Here is a 25,502-nt window from a genome sequence, read left to right on the forward strand (position 1 = left end):
GCCCTAGATGGGCATTTTACATCAAAACTTAGCGACAAAACAGTTTTATCGCCAACACCGACGCTAATTAGCGATAGAATAATATATGTTGCTATGTCGTCACTAAGTTCTGACATGTTTTACGATGGAATAATATTCGTCGCTAATCTATCGCTAAGTAGCGACGAATATTATTTCGTCGCTAATCTATCGCTAAGTAGCGACGAATATTATTTCGTCGCTAATCTATCGCTAAGTAGCGACGAATATTATTTTGTCGCTAATCCTGCAACTAATTTCAATGTTAGGGACAACTCATTTTCTCTCGCTAATCCGTCACAAAATTATGATGGATTATTTCCATCATAAATTTCCTTCTCTAATTGATGTTTTCTTGTAGTGCTTGATTTCTACATGAATAGGTTATTGGGTCATTTGAGGTTCTATCTCCTTGAATATTGGGTGAGTTAAATTCATCAATAGTTAATTCATTATCATGATTTGATGATATTTCATCATCACTAGACATATCATCACTAGATAGTAGGTCAAATAAGAAAGAATAGTCAACATTTTCATGGTGAGAATCATTTCTTTCAAAGCCACTCTCATTATCCAAAAAGGTTATATTTCTTGAGACATATAACTTATCATTTCTAGGATCGTAATATTGAAACCCTTTTTGAGTTTCAGAATATCCAAGAAAGGCGTAGAGAATAGCCTTGGGAGAAAGTTTATCCTTCTTATCTATAAGAATAAAACATTTGCAACCAAAGACTCACAATTTGTTATAATCAGGTTCTATTTTATATAATACTTCAAAAGGAGAGATTTTACCCAAATTCCTAGATGGTAAACGATTTATAAGGTACACAGAAGCAAGAGCCACCTCAGCCCAAAAGCTTTTAGGAATATTTTGAGATATAAGAAGAGTTCGAGTGGTTTCAATGATATATCTATGTTTTCTTTCCGCCAACCCATTTTGTTGAGGGGTTTTAGGACAAGACCTTTGGTGAACAATTCCACTATCTTCAAGATACTTCTTGAATTCATTATAGAGATATTCTCCTCCAGAATCACTTCGGAATATCTTTAGGTTGCTGTGAAATTGATTCTTAACCATTACATGAAATGATTTAAAACATGAAAAAACTTCATGTTTATATCTAAAGAAATAAATCCAAGAATACCTAGAAAAGTCATCCACAAAAATCACATAATATGAAAACCCTTCTTTTGAAACAACCAGTGTCGGTCCCCAAACATCTGAATGAACGATTTCGAAAGGTTCAGAAGTAAACATGGATCTTTGTTCAAAAGGCATATTTCTCATTTTTTCAAGAATATAGTCATTACAAGAGAATGTATTTTTACAAAGATTTTTAGCAAAATATAAATAAGATAACTTGGTGATATTGGGATGACCAAGTCTTTTGTGCCAAACATTTATATCTTTATGTCGAGCAACATTACAAAAAGAATTTTTTGGAACTTGAAGAGAGTCCATATAGTATAAGTCTCCCTTCCTAGATCCTTCTCGAATCAATTTCTCAGACCAGTGATACTGTATTAAACATTTATCAGAGGAAAATTTAATATCGCACCCATGGTCTGAGAGTTGAGAAATAAAGAGAAGGTTTAAATTTAATTTAGGTATAAATCTAATTTTGAGAATAAAAAATCTTGAGTTTCAAAATTACCTATGCCTTTAATTTTAAGAGAAGTCCCATCCGCAGTAGAAACAAAAGATGAAGAAATATTTTTTGAATATTCGGAAAGGGAATACATGTTTGGGGACATATGAAAAGACACACCCGAGTCCAAAGGCCAAGAGGTTTTACCTAGAGGAGAGAAGGTGGACACAGCAGCTCCTGAAATGACTCCCTTGAGAAGAGGTTGGAGATCTTCCATAATTTGGTTAAGAGAAAGTGATTCACTCAAAGAAGTCTCCTCTTTTTGTGGTTGAGTAGTGGTAGCCATGACAAGGAGTTTCTTTCACTTGGGACATATAAGTTTGATATGCCCCGGTTCTTTACAAAAATGACAAACAAGCTTACTATAATCCTTCTTTCCTCTTTGTCCACTATTTCCTCCTTGATTTTGATTCTTAAAATGAGGAGGCTGATAGACCCTTAGATTATTTCTGGGTCTAGACACCGCGTTGACTCCATCATTACCTTTAAAGTTAGAAGGAACCTCTAGTACATTTGACCCTTGCTTACTTATACTCATACAGGTTTCTTCCCCACTTAGTTTGGTAAGAACATCCTCAAGAGAAGGAGGAGTAAAAAACAATAAAAGAGAGGACCTTATTTGTTCAAATTCGGGCCTTAACCCATTTAAAAAATTAAAGAATCGATATTCTTCTAATTGTTTATGGCAAAGTTCAATCGCCTCTCCGCTCCACTTTGGTTCAAGCATAGCAAGCCTGTCCCAAATGGAAGAAAGCTCAACAAAATATTCTCTAATGGTCATATCGCCTTGAAGGAGAGTAAGTGCCTTCTTTTAAAGGTAATACTTATGAGACAAGTCTCTTGAAGTATACATTTTTTCAAAATAATGCCAAGCTTCCAAAGTTTTCTTGAATTTAACAATATTGGCATTAATCTTAGTTTCAACCGATGAAAAAATCCAAGAAAGAATCTTAAAATTTTTCATCTTCCATTCATCCTGTTTCTTTGAATAATCCTCAAGGGCTCTTTTCTCCCCCTCAAGGATCTTAATTTCACCTTCCTTCATCACAGTGAATTTTGGTTCCGGTTTCAAGATTGTGCCTTGCACATAACCCCAAAGACCTTTCCCTTTAACATAAGCCTCCATGTTCCCGGCCCAAACGTGATAGTTGAAGCCATTTAGTTTGAAACTGAGAGCGAAAGGAGACTCTTTTTCACCCATTAGAGAATAAAGATGGAAGACGAAATACGTACCACAATGAGATTTTGGAGTCTTATTTGTCGTAAAGCACTATTAAAATATTGAAGAAAGAATATCCACCACTTCAATCTTTAAAAAATTAAAAACACGCTTTTTGAGGTACATGAAAAACAAAGAATCACACGATCTTCAATCTCCAGCCAAACTCTGATACCATGTAAAAATGTCTACAAAGAGACAATACACATACAAGCATAAATACTTTACAAAAGATGTGCATAAAGTCTCTCACACAACACTTGAACAAACACGCACAAATGCGTAAAAATAAGCAAACATGCACTAAGGCATGTATCTATTGAAAGAGGGCAATGCTTGAGACTCTCAAGCTTCATATTACAAGGGGGAAACACCCCTATTTATACAAATGATAAAGGGCCACCTTGGGGCTCCCAAAGGAGTCATTGGGGGGGGGGGGGGGGGGGGGCAACGACTCTATAAGGAGGCCCCCAATGTGGTGAATAAAAAATAAAATAAAAAATTTAAAAATAAAAAAAGGAAAAATAATAAAGAAAAAAGTACAAGCATATTCCAAAAGGAAAATGCATAAAATTGAAAATTATAAAAATACCCTTTTCAGGTATTATGAGCAATATATATATATATATATATATATATATATATATATATATATATATATATATATATATATATATATATATATATATATATATATATATATATATATACAATGGGATATTTGGGTTTACATTTTAACATGCCCACCCACCCCACAATGTGGCTCCACCCCTGCATTCTATGAAATCAAACATACAAAATAGTATCCATATGATCAGAAAAATAAAACTTACAAAAAATCAATTCAAATAAAAATTCACATATTTCCAGTTTGCATTATATATATCATGGACTGCTTGCGTGAGGAAAAAAGCAATTGTTGGGCATCTCCCTGCTTCTTTGTGGCTATCCCATTGTTTTCAGAATCAATATCAGGCCTTAATCGATTTTTAAAACAATAAAGACATTCTTCTGATTAAGACTCTAAATCGAATCGAGTTGAATCAGCCAATTTTTAACTAGCAGATGACAAATATCAGTAAAATATTAAAATAATATTAAACATTATTTTAAACCCTTTTTTAAAATATTTAAAAAGTAAGTCGAATCACATCAGCAGATTAACAATGATACTGACAACACTTGGCCGTCCCTGATAAACAATGGGGCAGATCAAGAGCCAGATTCCACCCAGATTGGGGATCCATTCTAATCTAATTAGCAATTTACATTCAGTTTGAATTTGCGCCCTTGAACTTTATTATACGAAGTTGATACTTAGAATGGTTAGGGTAGTCATCGATAAATAAAGGTTGGAGAGACTGTGGGGAAGCGTGATTGATTTGCATATAATACTTGGTACTGTAGATTAGCGACCCTCTTCAATTTCGCATCAAACATACAAGCTCGAGAATAATCTTAATCTGTCATAAATTGGATGGGTGGTGCACCCTTTATTTTTCTTCTTAATTAACATCAAAGATCACTAGGAGCTCTGTTAAGGTACAACAAGGCAAACAGATAGGTGGTTGAGAGAGAGAGAGAGAGAGAGAGAGAGAGAGAGAGATTTGATTTTGCCTTTTAATCCAGAAGAACTAAACGCATTAGCAGGTGAATGAGAATGAGATACCATGAGTTACCAATGCTAGGAACAGAGAATTGCACATATAATATAGGCGAATCACAATCGTACCCAAACACGTCTCTCGTCTTGTCAAATGAGTGGGGGAATGCATGCGATCCGTCGTTTTATTTATCGGGCAGAATATAATTACGCAAAGCTGTGTAAACAAGATGTACAAAGAGTGTGCCTGTGGGTCGGTCTTGTAGCACAAGCGTGAGCACCGGCGAGTATCAACCATGAAAACTGCGTTGGCTTTCAAAAGAACTAAAAAAAAACAAGGGAAAAAATATTAAAAGAACAGCACTAATGTCTAGTTTTTTCTTTTCTTTTTTCTTTTTTCTTTTTTCCTGTAGAAGAAAGCTGCATTATGTCTAGTTGGGAAATAAGATAATAGAGAGCGCAGTTCCTTCTTTGATGTTGATTTGTAAAAATGAGCAACTTGATGTGTCAAAATAATCAGATGATATAAACGATGTGCAATCATGTTAAGTAATACCTTTATCTTTTTAAAGTTGTGTATTGGCTATGTTTTGGAGGAAAGGGCATAAAGCCTTTTATTAGTTACAAAAATTGACAAGAGCTTGCCCAAGACAAGGAGGCCAAGTAAACCCCAAGGCAGTAAGAAGGGATCAACTTACGAATTAAAATTACACGGGGAGTTTTTTTTGTTAGTAATTAACTTAAATTATCTCTAAGCGCCAATAATAAAAGGTTTATCCTTTGTAAATATGTATGGGATAAAAATACAAAGAGCCCAACTCATTGATTATTTCCATAAACACGCCCAACTTATTAAACTTGCTTTTTTTTTTAACTTTTCTCCCAAAAACACACGTGGTCCTAAAATCAGTCCGTTGAGCAGTATTTAGTCAAGAAAAAGACTAAAATGCGCTTAATATAAACTTTTTTAAAACAAAACATGTGAGAGGTTATTTCTTAATATAAAGGACAAAATGTGAATTTTGTATGCAAGATGGAGTTTAGAATGCGTCAGAATTAGGATGAATTGGTTGAATATATCATAAAAAAAAAAGAATTAGGTTGAATATAGTAATAAAAAGTTGGGGAGCTATTTGTAATTTACTCAAACACGGGATATTAGGGTGGGTCAGATCAGTCACAACATTATAGCAGAGAAGTAATAAATGCCTCGCTCAACTGTGAGACGAAAATACATTTTTTAAACCATCTTTTTCAATAGAAGCCAAGCATAATAGCATATCATAATGAGGCGCAAGTATGCTCTATTTAAACATTTTGAATCCAGTAATTAATCATAAATTATCTAAGATCAATGATTACACATCAAGAGAATTTGTTAGCATTTCCTCTAAATGGGGGTCATGATTTTACCAATAATCTGATGCAAGTCTCCTCTAGCTCTCTGAATGTCGATATCCTGTCCGCATCCTCTCTACAAGCTACGAGTTTACTGAAACGTTTTCCTTTCTCTCATTTTTTTTCGCATTTCCAAATAAACTAATTCTAAATTATGAATAAAGAAATCCATGAACCTTCCCTATAATAGAGGTGTGACTGTAGATGCGGCAGTGCAAACTGCAAGCCTTTCGATAGGATTTTTGTCGTCTCTTTGTTCTTTGGATCCTAAAAATTGCATAATTTCAAGTAGAAGGTTAGCTTTTTATCCACTTTTTCTTTTTAAATGTCATCTTCATATCTTGAGGCAAAATTTCAAAACATGTTTATCAATAAATGATGAAGTTGTGGGGTTCTTCATAATTCATCGCCACAGTTGAAAATTCTAGTATGAATTTACCAATCACCTGATTACAAGCATCAAATTAGGAGCGCAAACCGACTGGATATGGACTATTCTAAATCTAAATTGTAAGCAATCAGCTCCCATCTGAATTGAGTGCTTAACGAGATTTAACGAATTAAGTAGGGTTGAATCCATATCCAAGTTTTATCCAGTGACACAGGATCTGGAGGTGTTTGAAAACAGGCATTTTACTTGTAGATTAAACTTACAATGGGTTGGATTTAATGTGAATCTGGATATATATCTGACAAAATATTGATTCAGATCCGAACCAGAATGTGGAAGCAACTGCAATCACATAAATCTCAACCCATTGCAATTACAATTTTGGATCTTATTTTAGATCTGCATTGTCCCACAAAAAAAAAAGTATGCAAGATCCGGATCTGAAGCCCTATCGAATCCAGTCTGTTTGCATCACCACGTTGAATGCAGTCAATAAAGGGAAATAGGTTAGGACTAAATTTCGAGTTGATCTAAGCAAGGGTTGTATACCACAGCGGGGGTCACCTGAGTGGCCAGCAGGGGGTTGTAAAGGTGTTGAGTTGAAGACCCCAGATCAAACCCCGCTGGCACCCGTCATCAACAACAAGGGTTGTATAAAAAAATAAGCAGCCACAACAACCGTAATGGCTACTGTTTAGCAACAAATGCATGCTTACCACAGCATCATCACCCATGCGGGAACGCTCAGTCACACAAAGTTACAAAACATACACAGAACAAACAAACAAACAAACAGCTTGGGTATGACATGGCCTGTTTCTCCCCAATCCCCCCAGTTGCATTTTGCAGAACAGCAAACAGAGCAAGACAGCAATATATCGAAGTTCAAGTCTCCCCTTCGCTTCTTAGATCTATAACCAAGGCATTTGTAGCTGATACCCAGCTATGACAAGGGTTTCTATTAAACAACGTATACATGTGCCTTGTCCAAGAGAGATGCTTGATGCTTTGCAAATATGAAATTCAATAACTACATAAACAAATAAATGTGCTATGATCCACACAACAACCTGGAACTAACCCACAATTGGTGAAATCTAGAGGCAAAGCATGGCTGAAACAGCAACAAGGGCGATACATGTGAATTGGTGCACGAGCAATAACATGCACCACGGCGCACACAAAGTACACATGAATGAGGAGGGTCGGTCGGAAATCGGAGGGAAGGGATGTAACGGAGGAAAAGGAATCCAAAGGGCGAGAAACAAACAAAGAACTCATATGTGGTGGGCTTTCTCCTTCTTTTCAGTAAATTCCTTCAACAACTTTGTCATGAATGTAGCGTGAACACACAAACAGCAAAAGAAATAAAGAATAAAGAAATTCCCACACATCCGTGGCGACGACGACGGATCTCCACTCCATCAACCTTAGCAAAGCCTCTCTCTCTCTCTCTCTTAATTTGTTTCTGCACGTCTCTTCAAAGTGCCCCTCGAAAGTAGGTGTTTGGAGCCCTAAAAATTCTCACAACCCAAACCCACTGTTGTCATATATCAAATAATGGAAACAACAAGCGCAATTTTGTAATCATTTTAATGGAAAGGGTATGATCGATATTCTGTAAAAACAAATACAGATTAAGAAGCGTTCATTTTTAATGTGCTTGGCAACAATAACAAAAGTAAGGTAGAAGAGGCAACAAAAGAAATTTTTCTGAGTTTATTACGGCAAAAAATATTTTTTGCTCTTTTTGTGCCGCCTAACAAAGCAAAATCGCCCCCTTCTCCATCTAAACCTACTCTGCTTTCCGTTTTCTCCCCTCGCCCGCCCCCTTCCTTCCCCTTGTTCTGTATACACATCGTAAAATTAATCGTTCTTCTAAGCCTCCTCTGTTTCTCTCTTCTTTTCTCATTTTCATAAACACCATAAACCAAAGCGACGGGATCACTGAATGTGCACTTGCCTTGTCCCTATGTTGCTCCAACTCCAAGGAAATCAATGAAGGGCAGATTGATCTTTTCGCTACCATGGTCCATTTCTCCGTATTGCCAACTGGTCCTCCTGTTAGCCATTGTTTCTGCCTCTGATATCCCTGCTTTAGAATTCACCACCACCATCATCTTCATCTGCGGTATAGGAGGATGATCGCCAACAAACCCAGCATTTGAATCGTACTTGTTGCCATCTTCGCCAACAACTCTAGTCTTCTGATCAAAGCCTGCAAAAACAGAAAACGGGCATAAACAAGGGAAACCCACTCAGAAAAACTAGAGAAAAAGAGAGACCATGATTTGGAAAAGAAGCAAAAAAAAGGCAGAGGACCGGAAAAAACAACACAAACCTGAGAGAGATTCAAAGGGTTGGTCCTGAATTGGACCCTGATTTTGAACGTGGTCTTGAGTAGCACCAAATGTAGAGTAGAAGCCGGGGAAGAACCTGGCTGATGAGGAATTCAGAGAGAGGGCTGTGCAAGATGATGATGAGTCATCTCTTATGTAGGTGATGGTGGACTCACTACATGCGTTGTTTATCTCCATCTTGTCATGCTGAGGATTACTTCCTGTTTTCCTCCTCCTGTAGGCACTGGATTGTTCCCTGTGCTTTCTTGCCATGATCACGTGCCAGTGATTTTTCACAGCATTATCGGTCCTACCAGGGAAAAGCCTGGCAATCATTGCCCATTTGTTACCGTATAGTCTATGAGCAGCAAGGAGCCTCTCTTCTTCTTCCTCACTAAATGCCCTTCTATTAATCCTTGGGTCCAGCTGGTTGAACCATCTCAATCTGCAACTCTTACCTATCAAAAACCAGGGGGGAGAAAAAAGAAAGCAAACCATTAAAGATCAAATATAGATCATAAGAAAAGTGGAGAAAAAAATGTCTTTTCCTTTAGCGTTGGGTTGAGGGAGAGGAAGGGAGGCGGGGGGGTTTCTTCTTTTAAGGCTCACCGGATCTCCCTTCGAGTTTTTCTGCTATCAGGTTCCAGTTTTGAGGGCCATATTGGGCAACAAGCTCCTTGAGTTTGATGTCTTCAGCAGGTCTCCAGTGACCCCTAGCGCAGAGTTTAGACTGTCCACTGTCCGACTCTTTCCCTACGCAATTCTCAGCCATGTCCTCATCGGTTGAGTACCTCCCTCCATTGCCATTATTCTGATTATCCTCATTATAACCTTCACTACCAGCTGCTTCTGAGCCCTTGAAAAGGGCACCCTCCTGGTTGCCCGTGCTCTTGAAACTCGTGCCACCCACCTCCATGGATTTCAAGCTCCAGACTTTCCTCTCTGCAGGTGGGCTCAACACCTGAAAGGCTATCTCACTCTTACACTGGCTCTCTCCGGACGAAGAACCAGAATACCCGAATCCATGAGGAGCAGCCAGAGGACTAGGACTTAACGATAGAGAGGAGAAAGGAAGGTGGGTATCGACGATACCGTTATGAAGATTAATCATCCTCGAGGGATGGGAAGGAGAATGATCATAAGAAACCCCATTAGGTTGAACAATGCTCAACCCAGTGTAGCTTCTGAACCCCTCACCCTCCTCCCCATGACATACAACTCTTGGCTGTAGCGATTTGAGATTCATCTTCAAGATTTCAAATGGTTACGGGAGGAAAAAGAACTGATGAAGAGAGAAATTTTTTATTTATTTTTTGTTTCTCTTCTTCTTTCTGAGGAAGAAGAGAAAGGAGAAAGAAGGAAACCGGCAATGGATTGAAACAGAATGGAAAAGAAAAGGAGGGGTGTTTTATGGGTAACTCTTACTTCTATTTGGGTATCTGGAGATGGGGGTGGTGGGGAGAAGAGCAGAAAATAGAAAAAGGAGGGGTATATAGAGTTTGCAGAAACCCACACGGTTTGTTTTGGTAAACAGGAACCCTCCTTTTGAGTCAGATAGTTCCCAAAATTGAGACTGATCTCTCTGTTCCCTCCCCCATTTTTTTTTTTTGTTTTCCTTTTTATTTTTTAACGTTAACCCAAACAGCACGGGGGCACACAGCAGGACCCTCGTGTGTGTGCGTTTGAGCCTCCTAAAATCAGCTTGTCTTCCTCGGCTGTCCCTCTCTACCTTGACAAAAGAACCAGACTTTGCTTGTCTGCTTGCGCACCGTAACACGGACCCCTTTGGCTGTTCAAAGGAAGGGTTGAAAGAGAGAGCCTAATACCACCCACCACCCTCGTCCTCCTGCCCTTTAATTAAAAATAGAATTCAGATTCGCTGAAAAAGAATTACAACTGCATTTTCTTTATGCAAACTTCGAGATCAAACAAAGTTAACCTACTTCATAAACCACTCTAATCAACACGACACTTTTCTTTTTGGAACCTTTGTCATTGAAAAAACCTTTATACTTGTTTATTGCTTGTTGCCGTTACCACAAATATTTATTTATTGTTAATATATGTGTTTGTTCTGATAGTGATGTTCAGTTAAACAGAATGACCACGAGTTTTGACTGGTGAAATCATTGTTGTGAGTCACACACCACTGTCTACTGTTTTTTTACCTCTTCTTTCGTTTACTTTTTCAGAAATTTTGCTCGCTGAGCTCATAAGCCTCCTCCATTTAGTAGTTCTCTTAACAGCCCCTCTTTCCTCTTGTTCCATTCGAAATAAAGGAAGAATATTGCCTAACCAAAATAAAAACATGACCCTCAACCAAATACCAACAGAGTTACTTTCATCCATCCCTCCTATTTTAGCCTCTTCTAATCTGTTTCATTGTCGTTAGTATAATTCTTAAATTACGATAACATCATTATTCACTACTGCCTTTTTTTTTAAGACAAAAAGACAAGTCCTATTAGTCATCACGCAAGAACCAACTGGTTGTAGCACTCTTTTTTTAGCATGAGTTATGGTAACAAATTTTTTATGGCAATTTGGTTCAAACAAATACTAAAGATAAATAATAATAAAAAAAGCTGGTAGACGTTTTTGTTAGATCTTATCAGTTTTCCACAACATACAGAGAAAAGCTTGAAAATAAATCGCTACTGCAGAGGTCGCTTGTGAGAAGTCATCAGTCATTACAATACTCCAAATTGGTAAAGAGGGCATTGACCATAAGTTGTCATGGGCTTCAAAGTGAAGGCCCTCACGACGTAGCTTTGGGTAATCACAAATACCGAAAGCAAGCCTTTTAAGTGCACAAGCAATTCACAATACACACGAGAAAGCAAGAGTATATACATGCACAAACATAAAATAAGAAAGGAGGCAAGGATGCATAAACTTCTTTTATAACAATTTGTAAGCATATTACATAAAGAGAGGGAGTACGGAGCCCGATACATGGGGTTCTTAAACCAAAAGTTCATTTCTTGACACTGGAGAGTGCCAAAAATGTATATATATCAGAAACAAAAAGGTAAAAACATGGTGATCTGGAACACGCTCCCTCGCCTAAGTTGGCGCCGTCCTCGACGTCAATTGTTTATGGTAGTCCTTCACAAGTTGACGATGCTGAAACTTGTGGATAGCTTTTTCTCAGGTGGCTTCACATTCTGGTAGACCTTTTTGCCGCATTAGGTACTTTTTAGCTTCGTCGAGATAGTTGTTGGAGTGGTTAAGAATGACTTCTGGTTCTTTGCCTGAGATGATGATCGTTGATGCTTTGCACTGCGAAATGAGTGCATCTTGAGGCATGCTCTGTTGAGGGTCTCCTTCATCTTCGTAGAACGACTTCAGGTTGCATATGTGGAAGACCGAATACACTTAAAAGTTTGATGGCAAGTTCATCCGGTATGCCAAGTTTCCAACGTGCTTGGTGATGGTGAAGGGGCCGTCATACTTGCGAATGAGGCCTCGGTGGTTGCCCCAAAAGATAGTTGTGAGATTGGAAAAGAGCTTTCCCAAGACCTTGTCTCCAATACAAAATTATGCTGGCCAACATTTCTCGTTTGCCAATTTCTTCATGTGCTTGATCGCTTTGTTTAAATACGCCTTTGCTAACTCTGTCTGATCCTACCAGTTCTTGACGAATTGGCATGCATAAGGCACTTTGCCACATCCTCGCGCGGCAAGTGAGTGCAGAGTCTGCAACTGTTGTCCGATTGTAACTTTGAATGAACTATGGCCAGATGACTCACTCTTTTAGAGGTTATAGCATAATTGAGCATCATCAAGTAAATCAATCCAATTTCTTTGATTGGCACTGACAAAGTGTCGTCGATATTTCTCCAGCATGCCATTGATTCTCTCTTTTTGCCCGCCAGTTTGGGGGTGAAAACTTGTGCTGAAATGCAAGTTTGTCCCAATCAAGCAAAATACTTCTCGCTAAAATTTGTTAGTGAAGTTGATATCATGATCACTCACGATGCTCTCGAGAATTCCTCAATATTTGATCATATTCTACAAAAACAATTTTGCGGTATCGATAGCTGAGCAGGTGGGGGGGGGGGCAAGCACAAAGATAACATACTTTGAAAATTTGTCCACAACTACATAGATAGAACTGCAACCTTGAGCTTTAGGCAAGCTCATGATGAAGTCTATGGTTATGCACTCACACGGATGACTTGGCACTAATAGGGGCTCCAATAGTCTACCAGGTCTTTGGTTCATGAGCTTATCTTGCTGGCAAAACAAGCAAGTCCGCATATACGTGTCCACATCGTCGCGCATCTGTGGCCAATAGAATGCATGTTCTTACAACGCCAAAGTTCTCTATTGTCCTGGGTGACCCGCTCAGGTGGTATCATGTCACTCGTGTATTAAGCGCTTTCATAAAATATCTTGTTGCGAAATATATAGACGATTGTTCATGGAGCGAAGCAAATCATCCTCCAACCAAAATCTTCGTGTCCTTTCTTCTTTTACCAACGCGATCAGCTATTATGTCATTGGATCATTCTTCAAAGCTTCTTAAACTTTCTTGAGAAGATCACAAGTTGGTTGGTTGACCTTGTCGTCCCAAGCAAATAAATCTGCAAGTTTCGCATTCCGACTCAAGGCATCACCAACAACATTGGTCCTGTCAGGCTTGTAATCTAGGACCATATCAAATTCTGCTAGAAAATCTTGCCAACAGGTTTGTCTTGGACCGAGCTTATTCTGAGTCTAAAAGTAGCTCATCGCAACATTGTTAGTGTGCACAATAAATTGCAACCACAAAAGATAGTGTCTTTATGTGCAGAGACAATGCAGGATTGCCAATATCTCGCGCTCATGCACGATATATCGACACTCTACGTTATTTAGCTTTTGGCTCTCAAATGCAATGAGATGTCCTTCCTAGAGCAACACCCCCTCCAATTGTGAAGTTAAATGCGTTAGTTTGCACTTCAAACGACTGCTGACAATCTGACAACCTTAGCATTGGTTCTTCTGTCAGAGCACACTTTAACTCATCAAAAGCTTTTTGACATGCATCAGACCATAGCCATGGCTTGTCTTTCTTCAGCAGATCAGTGAATGACTCATCGATTTATGAATATTCTTTCATGAATCATCGATAGTAATTGGCAAGTTCCAAGAAAGAACGTAATTTAGTAACCTTAGCAGGCGGCTCCCAAGCTTGAATAGCCTCAATCTTCTTGTGGTCTATTTTTAATGTGACTCCTCCCATAATATGGCCAAGGAAGTGAACTTTCTTCTGCCCAAATAGGCAGTTATCTAGCTTGACGTACAACTCGTGGTCCTTCAGAGTCTGAAATACAATCTAAAGGTATTGAATATGCTGCTCTATAGAGTCGTTGTACACCACTATATCATTCAAGTACATAATGACAAACTTATGAAGGTGCATGTAGAAAATTTTGTTCATCAAGGTTGAGAAGGTTGCTGGTGTGTTTGTCAATTTGAATGTCATAATAAGGAATTTGAACGCCCCATATCGTGTTACAAAGGTAGTTTTTGGCTCATCCACTTCAGCAACTCTGACTTGCCAATTTCCTGATCTTAAGTCCAACCTATTAAAGATATTTGTCTTTCCAAGCTGATCAAATAAGTCTGCGATCAAAGGAAGCAGATACTTGTTCTTCACAGTCATTTTATTTAGTGCCCTATAGTCAATGCACAAACGCTTCGACCCATCGTGCTTTGCCTGAAACAACATGAGCTTTTTAAAGAGAGCTTTGGATGGTTAGATGATTTCTGCTTCGAGTATGTCATTCAATTGCTTGTGTAATTCTTGCATCTAAGGAATTGCCATACGATAGAGAGCCATTGTGGGTGACTATGCACCTGACACTAACTCAATCGAGTGGTCTACCTCATGCCTCAAAGGTAGTTTCTTCTATAGTTCGGTAGGCATAACATCACAAAACTCCTTCAATACGGGCACTAAGGCCTTTGAAACGTCAATGACTTTTCTCTCTTCATCTGTTGAACGAATCATGATGAGAAAAGCCTCATCACCGCTTTTCATGTCTCTCTTCAACTGGAGAGCAAACATCAAGCGCTCACAAGGCTTCACTGGTATCACGATAACCATACAAGACTGATTATCGCCCTCAAAGCTGACAACATTAAGTTGAAGCATCGACACTGCCTTATTACTTCTCAAAAATTTCATCTTGAGGATGACTTTAAAATCATCCATAGGTGCGACTGATAACATGTTTCTTTCTGACCAGTTATGGATTTTCACTAGTGCATCGTGAACAACATCGTAGATGACCCTTGCTTTAGAGTTAACCGCTTTTATGCGGCTCTCTTTCTTTTCTTACTGCAATCCCAACTATTATGCCTCTTCACGCGAGATAAAATTATGCATAGCACGTGTGTCTACCAATGCTTTGGTGAGTCTTTTATTGAGTAGAAGTTCCAAGTACATCAGTTCTTTGCATATGATCGATTCTGCAATAGTTGTCACCTTCATTGCGTTCATCATCTGTATTGCCCCAACAGTTGGCGCCTCTGTAGGTTGATGAACTTCTTCACCTTGAACGACATTTGCAGCTCAGGGCTCGCGGTTATCTCCATTCCTGTTGGGACAAATATTGACCCAATAATCATCATGATAGATACAATAATCACAACGACGATAGTTGCCTCCCTAAAAGTTATTCCTATTCTGATTATTGTTATTTTGGCCATCCTGTCAGCCCTGATTCTACTAGTTCCCATGGCTAACATTTTGTGCATTATCATTTCTTCGATTGTCCCTTCGATTATTATTGTTATGGTTATTTCTATATTGTCTACCTTGAAATGTTGTGTTGTTCTTATCAAGCTCGGCAAGCTTTTTTGCAACAACAAGCGCTGCAGTGAGAGTTTGAGGATCATGTCAAATGAGTTCTATGGCTACCCACTCTTGCAACTCGTGACTAAAGTAGAACAATTGATCTTCATCATCCATTCTTTTGATGTCTAACATTATCAAGAAAAATGCCTTGACATAGTCATGAACTGACCATGTCTGCTTCAATGCCAACAACCTATTGCAGGCCAATTTTTCTTGATTTCTAGGAAAGAAGTAGTCACATAACTCTTTCTTGAGGTCCTCCTATGAGACTATCACGACTATCCCACATCGAACATCATTTAAACGTCATCTCCACCAAAGAGTCGCTTTATTCGCAAAGTACATTATTGTGGTGCTCAACCTATCTACGTCTTTCTCTATCTTAGCAGCTTCAAGAAACTGCTTCATCTTGTAAATAAAGTTCTCGAGGTCTCTCAAGTTTTGAGTGCCCTTATACTTTGTGAGCTTAGGTAGCTTGAAACATGGCCTATCTACATGCACCGCTGCCCCATTAGTTGGAACAGTCTTTAACTGTCGCTCCAACAAATCATTCTTTTATCATACAATATCTATTTCTGCAACCATGATGTTGAACCGACCCAGCAAATCATCTAACATGGTGGCAAGGCCATCTATTGAATCACCAAATCTAGTGGTAGGACTTTCTATAGAGTCTTTCACCTCCTCTATTGTCATCTTGATTTCCCTGTTTAGATATGTAAAAGCAGCACAAGTCTCATTGACCAACTTCTCCACATTGGTCACTGTCACAGTCAGTTTGTCAACATCACGAGCAATAGCTAACACACGATCAATGACCATGAAGTTTTCTTCAGAAGGAACCATACTACCTGAAGGAGTTATGACATTTTTCTTTGGCGTCATTGTCAATCCTAATTTCAAAAAGGCTCTGATACCAACTTGTCACAAGCTTAGAAGCAAAGTCCTCCACGGCGTAGCTTTGAGTAATTACAAACACCAAAAAGCAAGCTTTTTAAGCACACAAGCAACTCACAACACACACACAGGATAAAAAATAAAAGTGCGTGCATGCACAAACACAAAGTGAGCAAGGAAGTAAGGATATATAAAACTTCTTTTATAATAACTCGTAAGCAAATTACATAAAGAAGAGGAGAGAGGAGCCTGGTACATGGGGTTCTTAAGTCAAATGGCCATTTCTTGACATTGAATAGTGCCAAAGAGGTATATGTTGGATGTAGGAAGAGATGAGGAGGTAATTCAAATAAAGAAAACAAATGGGGACCACTCCTTTATGGAGTGTGTTTGGACTTTGATGATGTAGAATAGTCCCATATTGAAGAATCTCAAAAAAGTTGTGGGCTTTATAACCTACATAGAGATTCTAACACTTGTTCCAAAGAACAAGGGGATGGGATGGCAACCACACACACACACGCGTGCGCGTGTGCCCGCCCGCTGCGCCGTGCAGTGTCGAGCCAGGCCGGGTTTGGGTAATTGGCCCTTTAAGGCCATATCCTTTCTAAGTCCAATGTTCTTTTTGTCCCGCATTATTATTTTATTTGGATTAAATAATGGGATAAGAGAAATGGATAATAGATCGATCCGTTATCCAGTCATGTCACTTCACAATGTATAATAGGTCACGTCTGCATTTTGTAACCATTCAGGGGTTATAAAATGGGGTTAGAGGGTTGGGGTTACATAAACAAAGATGGATTTTTTGGTTTTCTCTCTCTCTCTTAGTTTTCCCTGTGGGTGTTCCCCTGAAAGAGAAGTTCTGCAACATCCGTTCGCTAAGGTTGTCTTTGAAGGACGATCTACCATCGGAGTGCACCAGTTCAGATCATCGAGGCTATTGTATCTTGGGGGAAGGATGCCAGACCCTTTTTGCACCGTATGTGGGGGCGAATCTTCTCTAAGGGGAGTATTCTTATACTCCTTAGCCTTTCGCAGAATAATAACATATTTTATTTGTTGTTTTTATTTTGTTCAATGCATATGTTTGATCTTTTGATCTTGTCTGGATTTTGGTTTAAAACTGTAAATGACATGCTTGAACCCTGTTACGATTTTAATCAAATGATTTATTTACATATCATGTTATATGAAAATCTGATTTATATCATGATTCTAGTTTTGATTCTAACAGTCTTAGAGAAGATTCTAAGCATGTCGATTGCATCGGGTTTTATATCAAAAGTAGACATGTCTGGTATGCTTGAAAATTTTACCGGTTAGAATCTCAAGCGCTGACAACAACACATGAAAATCTGGTTCACAACTATAGGCTTGTTATCTGTTCTAGAACTCGAATGCCTTTGATTTCTGAGACTGATCTTGATCCTGCTGCTGTTAATGCGGCTGTAGAGTGGAAAAAGAAGGATGCTATATGTCGTGGTTGCATTCTATTGGCTTTGTCCAACACCTTGTTCGATGTATACTGTTTTTCATCTACCATTGCTAAAGCCTTGTGGGATCAACTTAACAAAAAGTATAATACCGAAGACCAAGGTCTTGAGAAGTACTCGATTGCCAAGTTTCTAAAATATCAGATGGTTGAGGGCAAGTCGGTCACTCAACAAGCACACGAGTTTTTGTTGTTGCTTCATAGTTTGGCTGAGGGTGATATGAAACTTTATGAGAAGTTTCAAGTAATGACCATCGTGGAAAATTTTCCTAAGTCTTGGGTAGACTTTGGTATGTCTGTCAAGCACCGTAGAGGAAAGATCTTCCTAGATGATCTTATGATAGTGATAGCCATTGAGGAAGAGCATAGGAGTCAGAAACAGGTGGTGATGCCAACTGAACAACCTAAAGTGAATATGATGACCAGATCTTTTAAAGGCAAGGGACAAAAAGCGAAACCTGCAATGAAAAACTAATTTAAACCTAAGGCTAAAATCCAGAATAAAGCAAAGAATAAATTGTGTTGGAACTATGGACAGGTTGAGCACTGGGCTAAGGAATGTCCTTTCAAGAAGGCCAAGGCTCATGAGACCACAGATGGTATGCCTCAAGTCAATATGGTGACTGAGGCCATTGGGATCAGTACTGGGTATGTTTCTGTTAACTCGCAAATCTATCATGTTTGTGAGCCAACTGAGTGGTTGGTTGACACTGAAGCTAATGTACACGTTTGTGCTAATAAGTTTGTCTTTGTCTCATACCAGGCTGCTGCAGGCAGATCCGTGACTATGGGCAACTTCACGGCTGCAAAGGTATTGGAGATTGGACACGTAGATCTGAAGTTTCCTTCAGAACGAGTTCTATCTTTACACAGAGTGCACCATGTGTCTGTAGTTAGAAGGAATATTTTAAGTGGTTCATGTCTAGTTAGAGAGAGTTATGAATTTAATTTTAAATATAATAAAGTTGTTATTTTATATTCTGAAATCTTTATTGGCAATGGGTATTTAGATGATAGTTTGTTTAAACTTCATGTTAAACATGTTTGCAGTAATAAATTAGAGAATGATGTTTCTTTTGATTCATTGTCTAATGTTGCTTATAATATATAATTATCTAACTTGTGACATAATAGATTGAGTCATGTGAATTTTAATTCTGTAAAACGCATAATGAACTTGAAAATGATTTCTGAATATTCCATAGATAAAACTAAAAAATGTGAGATTTGTGTGCAAGCAAAATAAAGTAGGAAACTATTTCATACGATTGTTAGAGATTTTAAAAGATTGGATCTGGTGCATACAGATATCTATAAGTTTAATGTAGTGTTAACTGGAAATCATAAAAAGTATTTTATCACTTTTATAGATGATGGCTCTAAATATTGTTATGTGTATATGCTAAAATCAAAAGATGAAGATTTTGATAAGTTTCTTATTTTTAAAAATGAAGCAGAAACATAAACTGGTAGAAAACTTAAAAGATTAAGGTCTGATAGAGGGGAGAAATATACCTCTAACAAACTTGATGAATATTGCAAATATGTTGGCATAGTTCATGAGTTTACCGCTCCATATTCTCCTCAATCTAATGGGATTGCCGAAAGAAAGAATATAACTCTAACTGACATGATAAATGCTCCACTTGGGAGTTTCATATTACCTATCTATATGTGGGGGGAAGCTTTGAATACGACTTGTCATATTCTGAAGAGAGTTCCCTAGAAGCATAAGGATAGTAGCCCATTTGAACTCTGAAAAAATAGAAAATCTAGCTTAAAATACCTCAAAGTGTGGAGGTGCCTTGTAAAGGTGCCTGTCTTAGAGCACAATAGGAAGAAGTTGGGTTCTAAAACTATAGACGTCTTTTTGGGTTATGCAGAGAACAACTATGCCTATAAGTTCTTAGTAATTAAGTCTGAGATATCTGACATATATGTAAACTCTATTGTTAAGCTTCGAGAAACTACATTCTCTGAGAATGTATTTCTCATGAAAGTTTGTGTACCTCAGAATCTTTCTTCTTTAGATAGACCTTCAACTTCTGGTTTTATTCTCGAACATGTGGAAAGGATGATAGATGTGGGGGTTGAGCCATCTTGTTCTCACTCTAGACCAATTGAGTCTGAGGTAGTGGTTGAACCAACAAGGAGTAAAAGACCAAGAATTACCAAGGATTTGGGAAGTGACTATATCACTTACCTAATCGAGGATGATCATTCTACTTTCTGAGACGCAATGGCTTCATCTGAAGCAAGGCATTAGAAAGAAGCCATAAAGAGTGAAATAGACTCCATTGTCTCTAATGGCACTTGGGAACTTGTTGACCTCCCTCATGGTAGCTCTACTATTGGGTGCAAATGGATCTTTAAGAAGTTAAAACCAGATGGATCCATTGATAAGTATAAGACGAGACTGGTTGCCAAGGGGTTCAAACAAAAGGAAGGAATAGATTATTTTGACACTTATTCTCCGGTTACTCGGATGACCACAATTAGGGTGCTTATTGCACTAGCCTCCATTTACGATCTCTTGGTCCATTAAATGGATGTGAAGACTGCTTTTTTGCATGACGATCTTGAAGAAGAGATCTATATGGATCAACTTGAGGGTTTTATGTCTTTTGGTAATGAAAATAAAGTTTGTAGACTTGTTAAGTCATTATATAGACTAAAACAAGCTCCTAAACAATGGCATGCGAAGTTTGATAAAGTTATTTTATCATTTGGCTTTGTTGTTAATGAATCTGATAAATATGTTTATTGTAAAGTTAAAAGTGATACATGTATCATTTTATGCCTGTATATAGATGATATTCTATTGTTTTGTTCCAATATGAGAGTTGTGAATGAGACGAAGTCGTTTCTTAGTAATAAATTTGATATGAAGGATATGTGTATTGCAAATGTGATCTTAGGCTTAAAGCTGACTCGTTCAGCTGAGGGGATAGCTATTTCTCAATCTCACTTTTTTGAGAAAGTACTTGAGAAATTTGACTATAACCAAGGAAGATCTGTAGCAACTCTATATGACCCTTCTACTCCTCTTTATAAGAATACGACTGGTGTTTCTGTGTCTCAATTAAGGTATTCCCAGATTATTGAAAGTTTGATGCATCTTGCAAATTACAAGAGACTAGATATTTTATTCTCGGTGACAAAATTAAGTAGATACACAAGTTGTCCAAATCACACTCATTGGAAGGCATTGGACAGGGTGCTTAGATACCTGAAAAGAACTATTTTCTTGAGTTTGCACTACAAGAGATTCCCTATTGTTCTTGAGGGATATAGTGATGCGAGTTAGATTGCCATGAACTCTGGGAGTTATGGCATAAAAGGGTATATATTTACCTTGGGTGGCAGCGCAGTCACCTGGAGATCAGTAAAGCAGACTATCTTATCACGGTCTACTTTTGAGGCTGAGCTTTATGCTTTAGATATCACATGAATGAAAGATGAATGGTTAAAAGGACTTCTAGAGGAACTTCCTTTAATGAGCAAATCAATTTCTGCAATATCTGTGCATTATGACAATATGGTCACAATTGCAAAGATCAAAAGCATAAAATACAATAAAAAGAGAGAAGACACATCCACGTCAGAATAAATTCAGTAAGGGAACTGATGTCTCACTTAGTGGTTGTTGTGGACTATGTTGGATTTAAAGAGAACACAATTGATCCATTAACGAAAGGACTAGATAAGTCATTAGTTCTGAAATCCAGAAAGGGGATGAGACTGAAACCCATTAGTAATTCATCTATAGTGGCAGCCCAACCTATCTAAGTGGAGATCCAACAAAGTTGGTTCAATGTGGTAATAACAAGCTATAGGGTGAACTAGATAACATCTTCTTAATGTGATACTATGTATCTGTGTTTTTTCCCTTGATTACTCTGAAAAGGTGTTGTAGTTGTAAGTTAATGAAGAGTTAAAACTCTGAATGAGTTCAAAGCCTTCTAGGCGAGATGTTAGCAATGCATCTCTGGAGAAGCCCACCTATGTGAGTGTGACTGTGTGACCGCAGTTTAAGAAATTGGGTTATTCTTGAAGCCACTCATGAAATAGGATTCATGTGCATGGCCATTAACGTGTCGCCCCTAAAGATTACAACCAGAACTTTTATCGTGTTGTTGCTAATGGACACTCCTACACCAAAGGTTCAAGTTCAAAACTTTAGTTCACTTCGTTCATGTGGAGGTAAAGTTAGTCAACTAAGGTAGTGGTTCAAACTGGAAGGTACCATTACTGAAAGCATGATATGTCCTGTTGCAGATTACTTCATCTTGCATCTTTGTTTCCTTCTGTTTTCATTCTTTGAATTTGTGGGGGAATGTTGGATGTAAGAAGAGATGAGGAGATAATTAAAATAAAGAAAACAAATAGGGACCACTCCTTTATGGAGTGTGTTTGGACTTTGATGATGTGGAATAGTCTCATATTGAAGAATCTCAAAAAAAATTGTAGGCTTTATAACCTATATAGAGATTCTAACACTTGTTTCAAAGAACAAGGGGATGGGATGACTACCACACACACACGCGCACATGCGCCCGCCCGCCGCGTCGGGCCGGTTCGGGTTTGGGTAATTGGCCCTTTAGTGCCATATCCTTTCTAAGTCCAATGTTCTTTTTGTCCCACATTATTATTTTATTTAGATTAAATATATGGGATAAGAGAAATGGATAACGAATCGATCTGTTATCGGGTCACGTCACTTCGTAATGTGTAATGAGTCACGTCCGCATTTTGTAACCGTTCAGAGGTTATAAAACGGGGTTACACAGACGAAGACACATTTTTTTGGTTTTCTCTCTCCCTGCTATATCTCTCTCTTTGTTTTCCCCCTTATAGGTGTTCCTGTCATAGAACTCCTTGGCGAGTTATTTCGGGCTATAGACCCACCTCTTGAGACGAGCTCAAATTACGGCAACAACGTAATGATATTCGCACTCTCCTTGTTAAAAGTGCACCTCGTGCGATGTATGTTCTAGAGAGGCCTTACCTTAGCTAATCAGTTGACAAAGTGTTCCTTATTAAGCTTGGTTCCTCTTTTAAATAAACAGAATTATATCACTGCAATGCACATACACGCATATATACACTGTTTGAGCTATTTTACCGTGACTATATGTTTCTAACTGTCTCATCGTGATGCACTTTGCTTTGCAATGTTACAATTGCTTGTTCACGTACCTATCACAGAATGCACATGTATGATCCCTCACTCTTGTGCTTTTCTTGCTTAGTTCGTTTCATTGCATTTCATTATCAAGCATGCTCTCACTTGATTGTTTTGTACGCACTCCTTACTGCTTTTCCTTGCTTATGGTTATGCTTGTTCAATTATTGCAATGAATGATAATGCACGTATATGTCTACTTGTACACGTGCACAGTTCATAGTACCTTGCCGGTTCTGCATGATATCTTCACTAGTGATGTTACATTGGTTTATTATGTTTTGTGATGCATACCTTATTATAAATGTTATGAATTATGCAAATGGATTGATTTGGTTGATTTCTCACCAGCTCGAAAGAGTATTGACCCCGTTTTATGGGAATACAGGTGTTCGCTTAGGTGTGCGATGAAGCTCGATGTGCGACAGAGGAAATGAACCCACTCTTCTAAAATATCAAGGATCTTGGCAGAGATTTTGTAAAAGGGAATGATTTGTACTATTTTGTAAAATGTATTAAATAAAAGTTGTTTCATAATGTTGTTGATTCACTCCTGTGACCCGCCCAAAGTTTTCCGCTTGTTTTCCTTTTTTGTACTTTCGCACTTGCGCAAACGTTTTAAAAAAAAAAATTACCCTAAATCCAAATGATTTTTAAGGATTTTCAAAGTCAGGAATTCTGGGGGCGTGACAGTTCCTCTGAAAGGAAAGTTCTGCAACATCCGTTCGTTGAGGTTGTCTTCGAAGAATGATCTATCATCGGAGTGCACCAGTTCAGATCGTCGATGCTATTGTATTCTGGAGGAAGGATGCCGAACCCTTTTTGCATCATATGTGGGGGCGAATCTTCTTTAACGGGAGTATTCTTATCACTACAACAAAGCAGTAGATTAGCGACGACCACCTTCCGTCGCTAATCCGTCGCTAACCATGTTAGCGACGGATTAGCCACAACGCGGCGACAGTATGCTTACGTCGCAAATATTTCGACGCTAACTGGCGACGGAATAATGCCGTCGCCAAGTCCGTCGCTAATTGCGACGGAATAACGAGCGCTACATTCCGTCGCCAATCCGCCGGTACTAAACGGCGACCACGGCGTGGCGACGGATTTAATTCCGTCGCTAAGCCGTCGCTAGAATAATATGAATAGCGACAGAATCATCCGTCGCTAATCCGTCGCAAAAACGAAAAAAAATCAAAAAAAATTTATTTAAAAATTAATTACGGAGAACTGTACAATTTATATTTCCTGTACAATTTATATTTCCTGTAAATAAAAAACAAACCACACAAAAAAATTCATATAACAAGTATCTATAATAATTAATCGTTCCACCTTAAAACTAAGAAGTTTAATTATTTACAATTCAACAATTACAATTAGGAAAAATAAAAAAAATAGAACTTCTTCAACAAAGTCCTCTAATCATCGCCAAGATTTTGTGCGTCTTCTTGTTCATTGTCTTTATCTGTCCCTTCAGCTCCACTACCCTGATTATCGCTAGCAGCCTACACAAGAAAAGAACAGACAGTATTGATAAACAAAATATAATGAAATAAATTACACACTATATGTGATTCTATCATGTGCTCATGTGTGATCTAAGGCAATAAAAAAACTCTATATGTGATTCTATCATGCTCATATGTGTGCTAAGGCAGTCAAAAAATTGAATATGTGATTATAGCATGTTCATATGTGTTCTAAGGCATCTAAAAAAACTCTATATGTGATTCTACTATGCTCAGATGTGCTTTAAGGCAGGCAAAAAACTATATATGTGATTCGATCATGCTCGTATGTGTGCTAAGGCAGTAAAAAAATTGAATATGTGAATATAGCATGCTCATATGTGCTCTAAGGCAGGCAAAGCCAAAAATTTTATATGTGATTCTATCATAAATGATATATAACATGTTCATATGTGTTCTAAGGCAGTTAAAAAACTCTATATTTTATTATAGCATGCTCATATGTGTGCTAAGGCAGTCAAAAAACAGAATATGTGATTATAATATGCTCATATGTGTTCTTAGGCAATCAAAAAACTGAATATGTGATTATAGCATGCTCATATGTGTTCTAATGCAATCAAAAAAACTTTATATGTGATTCTATCATGCTCATATGTGCTCTAAGACAGACAAAAAGTTAAATATATATATATGTGATTCTATCATGCTCATATGTATGCTAAGGCAGTCAAAAAATTGAATATGTGATTATAGCATGTTCATATGTGTTCTAAGGCATATAAAAAAACTCTATATGTGATTCTACCATGCTCAGATGTGCTTTAAGGCAGGCAAAAAACTATATATGTGATTCGATCATGCTCGTATGTGTGCTAAGGCAGTAAAAAAATTGAATATGTGAATATAGCATGCTCATATGTGCTCTAAGGCAGGCAAAGCCAAAAATTTTATATGTGATTCTATCATAAATGATA

The 25,502-nt window shown here is 37.9% G+C and overlaps 1 protein-coding gene across 1 annotated transcript; it reads right to left on the reverse strand.

Annotated features, from left to right (window-relative positions):
- Positions 1-7,921: 7,921 nt before the first annotated feature.
- On the reverse strand, positions 7,922-10,073 carry LOC149814015 (uncharacterized). Its single transcript, XM_089989544.1, has 3 exons — positions 9,233-10,073; positions 8,626-9,081; positions 7,922-8,502 (listed from the first exon to the last, which is right to left on the reverse strand). Exons 1-3 carry the CDS (start codon positions 9,867-9,869, stop codon positions 8,255-8,257), a joined length of 1,341 nt encoding a protein of 446 aa, XP_089845670.1. The 5' UTR covers positions 9,870-10,073; the 3' UTR covers positions 7,922-8,254.
- Positions 10,074-25,502: the final 15,429 nt, after the last annotated feature.

The sequence above is a fragment of the Nuphar pumila genome, chromosome 15 (genome assembly GCF_984573655.1).
Source record: "Nuphar pumila chromosome 15, dmNupPumi1.hap1.1, whole genome shotgun sequence".
Taxonomy (NCBI): Eukaryota; Viridiplantae; Streptophyta; class Magnoliopsida; order Nymphaeales; family Nymphaeaceae; genus Nuphar; species Nuphar pumila.

Bases quoted from the DNA above. Each gene is read 5' to 3' on its own strand.
- LOC149814015 (XM_089989544.1), bottom strand. From the start codon at position 9,869: ATGAATCTCAAATCGCTACAGCCAAGAGTTGTATGTCATGGGGAGGAG. The intron at 9,082-9,232 runs GTGAGCCTTAAA...GGTTTTTGATAG, and splicing joins AAAACTCGAAGGGAGATCCG to GTAAGAGTTGCAGATTGAGA. The intron at 8,503-8,625 runs GTTTGTGTTGTT...CTGTTTTTGCAG, and splicing joins ACCCTTTGAATCTCTCTCAG to GCTTTGATCAGAAGACTAGA.